Genomic DNA, 7,076 nt, shown 5'->3' on the forward strand with positions numbered 1-7,076 from the left:
CTAATATAATTAATAGCTAGCGGCGGAGCTAGATATATAGGCGCAGAGCGAGCCCTTGCTAGTGTCTGTACTTAGAAGGGCTCCTTCGCGGCGGCAAGTAGACTGTTTAGTTTACGAGCCTGCTGTTTCTCCTTATATAGCTATATCTTCGCGAATACACTATATAGCGGCTTCTTAAGAGTTACACCTTCTTGCTTTATAGCAAGGGTATAAGACTATAGCTTTGTAGCCTTACTATAGAACTAGTAATAGTAGCGATCGATATCTAGCAATCCTTTAGGCCTATAATAGTAGTTACTATAGTTCTCGCAGCTAGGAAGGGTATATATATAGTTAGCAAGAAGCTTAGTAGTATAGTTGCCTTCTTTCCGCTCCTTAGTAATAAAGGTAAGGCTATCGATATTCTATTAATTATTCGGCTTTAATTTGCTAACCTTAAGGATAGCTCTAGTTCCGGCATCTTTTATAGTAGTCTTAAACTCGATATCAACCTTAATCTTATCTCGAGTATTATTTATTAATTCTATAGCGTAGTCGAGAGCCTTATTATAATCTTCTACTATAGAAGGAATTAGTATAGGTTAAGCGGAAGAAGCCGTTAGGTAAGAGCGATAGTAATAGTAAGAATATCGTTACCTTACCTTTCTTCTAACTCTACTTAAACTAGTTACCCTTCGATACCTTCGCGGCGGATACGACTAATATATAGTTACCGACGTAGAGCTGCTTCTTCTACGCTTCTTCGTTAGCCTAATAGTACGCATCTTTAGCGTATTAAGTGCTAGCACTAGTACGGTTATAGTTCTCGAAAGCTAGCTTATTATTACTAGTAAGAAGGCGCTAGGTTTACTTATACTAAAGGTCCTTACGAGGGTTATAAGATAGCGTAGATATATCTTCCTCGTTTATCTACTAACTATTAACTAGGCGCCGCGCCGGCGAGGCATTAGCTAAACGCGTTAACTCGCTAGCCTTAACCGCTATATTATTATCTTCTACTATAGTAGTAGCGGCATTATTAACCTAGAAGTCCTTATACGTCGCTGCCTCGAAGGCCGACATATTACTAAACTTCTCCTACTACGCCGTCTTCTTCTTTCTACCGCTACCGCTACCGCTACCGCCGACCGCTTTCTTCTCGACTACCTTCTTCTCGACCGCTTTCTTCTCGACTATCTTTTTCTTACCCTTCTTAGTAGGCGACTCGCGCCGCTTAACCGCTTCCTTATACGCTAGAAGGTCCTTCGAGGCCTGTTTCCGCGATCGAGACGCGCGCTCTATAGCTACTAAGTATTTAAGATATAGGCGCTATAAATTAGTTGCTATCGATATAGCGATAAGAATAGCAACCTCTAGCGGCAATAAGGCGTAACAATATATATTAAAGAGGCTGGATTAATAAGCGGTGTGATAGTAACCACAACAGGCCTAAGGAAGTCTAATCTTAGAGTTCTATAAGGCTTAAAAAACCAGGAGTCTTGGCATTCTCAACCTTCCGGAAAAGCACAGTACACGCCTGAGGCACGTTTCAGGTGGCTTGCCGGTCCCTTGGGCTACTGTTGGCGGGCAGATGCGAATGGTAGTTGTTTAATCTGGGGTGTTTATGATGGGCATGCCGAGTTGATGAGTGGACAGGGGAGAAAGTGCGGGAGAGCGCGGTCAAGGGTCTTGGCGGGCATGTGACAGGGTCCGGGGCGCGTGCGCCAGCGACGTCACTGTTTACTCCGGATCTTTGTTTCCTGCTGAACTTCGCGATCTCGTCCCCATCACAATTCCCATACACCCTTCCACGCAGGCAGTCGTCCGGCTCGAAATGAGTGAGCTTCTCGAATTCCTCCGCACTCACGATGAAGCATTTCGTAGGTGTGGCATCAGCCCAAACCATCCACTTGGCGCTGTCCTTATCCTAACCTTTTCTCAGCCGCTCACGCCTAGCATCTCTCTACTCCGATTTCCGCTTCCAACGTAATACGAACCCAGATGGCTATCAGGCAAACAGCTCAGCATGGCTGCGCGCGCTCACCTCCGCCGTGAAAGCTGGTTTGATTCCTTCTCAGACCAGCGGCAGCAATAGCCCATTCATCCTCGAAAGCAGCCCAGAACTTCTCAGGGAATTGCAGACACAAGAATACGGCCAGCCTCTTGCGTTGGGCGCAGTGCTAGAAGATGCGGTAAAGAGCAAAGCGCTACTTCCGCTGAAGGAGTTCTTAGAAAATAAACAGAGTCTATATCATAAAAGCTGGATACCTACACCATGGCAGCTTCTCGCGTGGGCACTCAGACAGGCGGGACTCGGAGGAGGAGGGGCACAGGATAGGCTTGTACGCAGCCAGTTCGTGGTTGTAGCAAATGTCGAGAATGCTGCAAAAGTGCTTCTCCAGCGAGCAGGCAAGATTTCAGCCAGCGAGGCGGATCGGATATACTCGAAGGACCTTTTCGCAAAGACCTTCTCGACTACGCTTGGCGTGGAATCTATCAACCCTCTTGACTTGGATGTACTGCTCATGCATCTTTCGCGTGATCTCGGTGCGTTGGCATTCGAGAAGGAGTCCGGCGTAGTCAAATTCAAGACTGCGGCCGAACCACAGCCACAGCCCATCACATCCGAGGACCGAAGTATTGCGTCTTTGCGGACACTCATCTCAGACCTGCAGCCACAAATTGAGTCCCTCACATCACGAATTGCAGAGCTCGACATAGCTGCGCGAGAGGCAGTATCTGAGAAGCAGACTATCAAAGCCAAGACGTCTCTGCGGCAGAAGAAGATGGCGAATACCAAGCTCCAGCAGCGCTCAGATATGCTTGCACAACTTGAAGGCGTGTACGCGAGCATTGAGCAAGCTTCTGATCAAGTGCAGATCGTAAAAGTGCTTGAGGACTCAGGCAAGACGCTGAAGAGCCTTAACGCTCAGACTGGCGGGGCGGACAAGGTGTCGGAGGTCATGGATGATCTCAGAGAAAGTATGATGGACACGGAGCAGATTGGGAACGCTATTAATGAGGTATCAGCTGGCGAGATCGACGAGGGAGAAGTTGAAGATGAGTTGGAGGCGCTTGAGAATGTGGAAAGAGAGAAGATTGAGGCGAAGGAGCGTGAAGAACGGGAGAAGAGAGAGGCTAAGGAGAGGGAGGAGAAAGAGAAGCTAGAAGCGGAAGAGGCGGAGAAGACGAGGTTGCGTCTTGCTGAATTGGAAAGTGCACCGAAAGAGGCTGGGGAGAAGACTGGCGAGAAGACTGACGAGGAGGAGGTCGCTGGAAAGGTTGCTCAAGATTCCGCTGCTTAGGTGGTTGGTAATCTGCTTTGTGGATTGAACGACAAAGGTTCGGACGAGACCAGCGAACATCATGGAGAGTTTGATATCTAGCCCGCAGCTACTAGACGTCTTCAAATGAGTCCCTATCGAATCCATGAAGCACGGATCCTCAGTCGGTTCTTGGTCACCATCTCCCTTTCCATTGTGTCTCATCGACCAACGTCGTAAGACTCCCATGGCTATCTCTCGTATATTCCACTCTTTGATACGTCCGGGCCGTAGCAATCCCCCATTTCAATATTTGAGCTGTCATTCGATCTTGTGGATCTACACGACACGTCTCGGGGCGGCTTAAAGACGTCTATTCGTAACGTCAAAATTCGTCCACGGAACAAGAACACGGCGTCCTGAATGTCGCGTCAAAAACTCCCGCCCTCGCCGGCGACTTTGAAAGCCTGCAAACCGATGCAGATATCAACACAGCCATTTCAGAACTCCCAGAAACTTATCAACGCCGAAGAGTCAGTCGCATGCGGAGTTACCTAGAGAGTTTGAAACAATCGTATGAGAGGATAAAAGAGATCAGCGAGCAAGAGCTAGCTAAGGTTCTGGAGGAGATTGATGGTGGGGGATGTGGGAAGGTTGGGGGGTATGATTGAAGAGGTTGAACGTAGACAAGGGGATCTGGAGAGGGTTGTTGGGATGTTTGGGGAGGGGCGAGAGGTAAATGTTTGGGAAGGGGGTGACATGAATGGGGGTTTGTGTTTGTTGATGGGATTCATGGCAAACGGAGCATGAGGTGACCTTCTCGTGCAATTTTTGACTGTTCCTGTTTGTCCTTGTTTCTCTCGTTGTGAGATGTTCACTCTTTTATACTCAGATGCTGTGATTTTATATTCACTGGCTTGTAAGTCCTTGCGTGCTGTTCAACGCCGGCCGATGCAGCGGTTCACCCTTGCCAACAGTATTTGAAAATCTTATTCTAATCATCCTCCAGATCTAAGGCTCGGTGTTCCTTCCCGAGACGGAAAAGCAGGCTACCAAGTTGTTCGTGGGTATCCATAGAAGCCAACTCCAAGCGTTGGTGCGATGAGCTTCGAGCTCATCGTGCTGAGAAGGGCATACAGTTGTCTCTCAAGGGCACATCCTTTCGATCAACTACAACACTCAAGTGTTGAATTCCAAGACGATCGAGAAGCTCAACGACACCAGCATCCAGTTGGAGCTCTCGGAGTACGTATGAGTCGAGTTTCCCTGAGCTTCCCAACATCGCTTTTCTAGAAGATATTGGAACCTACAATTACCTCCGATCTAACCCCCGTGCGGCACACAAGACTATGCATACCCCAACAGCCGAAATAGGCTATTTCGAGATACGTAAAGTCGTCACTGCTAGCAGTATGGATTCTTACCACGTCTGCGACATTACGATGAACAAAGGTACTACCATTGTACACGATCACGCGGACATGCCACATCTTGTCACGGCCGACGGGGCCATGGTCATTGAGCAAGACAAGACATTCTGCTCGCCCCCAAATGTAGAGATCTCTGCTGGTATCAACCTGCCTAAGGACCCCGAGAAATACTTTGTCAACATGCGCGCCATGATTGCCCTCTCAGGCGGCGCCGGCACACTCGACTCCAGGCAGAACGTAAACGATGCCGCCGACTCAAACATCTCAGACGACAGTATTCAAGTCGAGAAAGTTAGTGAGTTCTTAGAGGATGGAGAGACTCTCACTCCAGCTGCCTCTGACAACGATGCACCTTCCGAGGCCAGTAGCGACATCAAGGACATCATCGATGATCAGATCCCTGATGGCATTAGTGCGATTGACGAGAGCATCGCAGGTGAGGGCTGTCGAGAATCTACTCACTCCAACTGAGTTCCAAATCGGCTCTACTCTTTCTGATCGAACGACTGGTAACAACAACGTCTCGCAACAACAAGGTCCCCTAGCATGCCCAGACGCGGCAAGAAGTAGCCGCCGAAGGACGACGGCAGTCGTGCTCGGGGACTCGCTGAGAATGGGCATGGAGCAGAGCATGAGGTCGCCAAAGAAGCCGAGAGCGAAGGTGATGGAATGGCGAAAGCCGAAGCAGAGCTAAGCTGCAGAGGACAGTATCCATAACGGCGAGCAAAATGTTCAGATCATAGCGATGGCGCACAAGTTCGCCTCTGCTTATGACTTCTTCGACCAGGTCATCAAGGAGGGTGAGCCGATAAGGTTCTGCTCGAGGAGAAGGAGGAGCTTATAGCCATTCGCGCGAGGGCCAATTCGCGAATTGACTACGGGATCGAGGCGCTTGAGCAGAGGCGCCAAGGCTTGCTCGAGAAGCTCGTAGAGGTCCAAGCGAAGCATACTCAGATCGTGAAGGTGAAGGCGAACGCTTCCTAGAGGACAACCGAACTCACGACTGCATATCTGCAATTTTTTGCTCTGCTCGGTTTGCACTGGATTGGTCATTGTTGGAACAGAGACTCCAGCAAACGTGTAGCAAACCAGCTTGCCTATAGAATGAAGGTCTTCCTGAGTGAAAGATCGCTCCTTACGCATGTGTTCAACAGTTACTAGCGTTCCGTCTCTTATACTCACATGTCAGAACTATATATTCACTGACATCAAAGTCCGTGCGTCCCGCTCGATGCGGGCCGAACCCGCTCGCCAACAGTATTTAAGCTGACGTTTCGACCTTCTGCTCTTCTTCTCTTTCCACTTCGCACCTGCAACACTGCTCGGAATCACCCCCCAAGACAACATCCGCTCAGGATCACACTAGACTCAACATCATACAGAGGAACACGGACGACCAAGATGGTTCGCAACACCACCATCCGCACCGACGGCGACGTCCTCAACTACGACCAGTCTATCAATACTGACGCCGAGTCGGACTTCGCAGACATGCCGCCTCTCATGGTCGCCAAAATGCCAACTCGTAGCGAAGCAAAGGAACAAGTTGATCTGGATCACGAGGTCGCCGTGGAAGACGTCAATGACCTTTCCGAGGAGGACTGGGTGGTGCTCACACCAATTTCCTCCAATGCCGACACCGAGAGCATCATCGATGGCCTGATCCCCGATGCCATCCCTACCATCGACAGCGGCGCCATCGCAGGTGAGCTCAGCATCTCCAACGAGGCACTTATCACTCCAACAGAAACTGCTGCCGACTCGAGCCCAAAGGAGGGCAACAAGCACACAATTGATGAGACACGCCAAGCTGAAGCCAACGAGGGCAATGGCGTGAGCAATGTGCAGGCTCTTCCCATCGCCAGCACGCTCATCTCTGGACAAGATCTCATGGACAAGCTTCTCCAAGAGGCCGAGCTGATTGCGACTCTGCTCAAGCAGAAGGCCGAACTCGAGGCTTCTCGCGATCGAGCGAATGAGTCCATCGACAAGCGAATCGAGGCGCTCGACGAGAAGAGCCAGGGTCTACAGGAGAAGTTGGCAGTGGCTCGGGCGAGGCGCGGAGAGATCGCGGACCGGAACTGTGCCTGGATGGCGAGCGAGAAGGGGGCCTCGGAGGAAATTGGCGAGGACGATACCGAGACTGAGCGAAAGGAGGTCGATCTGTCGTGGCTGCCTAGCTACCAGTGGCTTGCCGAGTAGAGGAAGTTCTCAGATTTGCATGCTGCATGATTGAGAAATTGCCAGAGCCAGAGATGGGCTCGCTGAGCTGAGCACACACAAGAGGCTCAGTCATAGCTGAAGTGCTCTGAAAGTGGAGGGAGTTAATACAATGCGAATGATACCATCATACCATGAACCCTTTATCTCCTCCTTTCAGAATCTCATGGTCGTGATTCCATTG

General features: G+C 50.0%; 2 protein-coding genes across 2 annotated transcripts; both read left to right on the forward strand.

Moving 5' to 3' along the window:
• Positions 1–1,813: 1,813 nt before the first annotated feature.
• MYCFIDRAFT_205205 (uncharacterized protein) lies at positions 1,814–3,411 on the forward strand (the record flags this gene model as incomplete). The annotated part of the gene is made up of 2 exons (XM_007932975.1): positions 1,814–1,859; positions 1,936–3,411. 2 exons carry the CDS (start codon positions 1,814–1,816, stop codon positions 3,282–3,284), a joined length of 1,395 nt encoding a protein of 464 aa, XP_007931166.1. The 3' UTR covers positions 3,285–3,411.
• A 1,180-nt stretch (positions 3,412–4,591) lies between these two features.
• Positions 4,592–6,874, forward strand: MYCFIDRAFT_200011 (uncharacterized protein; the record flags this gene model as incomplete). Its single annotated transcript, XM_007932976.1, has 3 exons — positions 4,592–5,108; positions 5,460–5,472; positions 6,055–6,874. The coding sequence occupies 3 exons, from the start codon at positions 4,592–4,594 to the stop codon at positions 6,872–6,874; spliced, it is 1,350 nt and encodes a 449-aa protein (XP_007931167.1).
• Between the last annotated feature and the right edge of the window lie 202 nt (positions 6,875–7,076).

This window comes from Pseudocercospora fijiensis (assembly GCF_000340215.1).
Source record: "Pseudocercospora fijiensis CIRAD86 unplaced genomic scaffold MYCFIscaffold_9, whole genome shotgun sequence".
NCBI lineage: Eukaryota > Fungi > Ascomycota > Dothideomycetes > Mycosphaerellales > Mycosphaerellaceae > Pseudocercospora > Pseudocercospora fijiensis.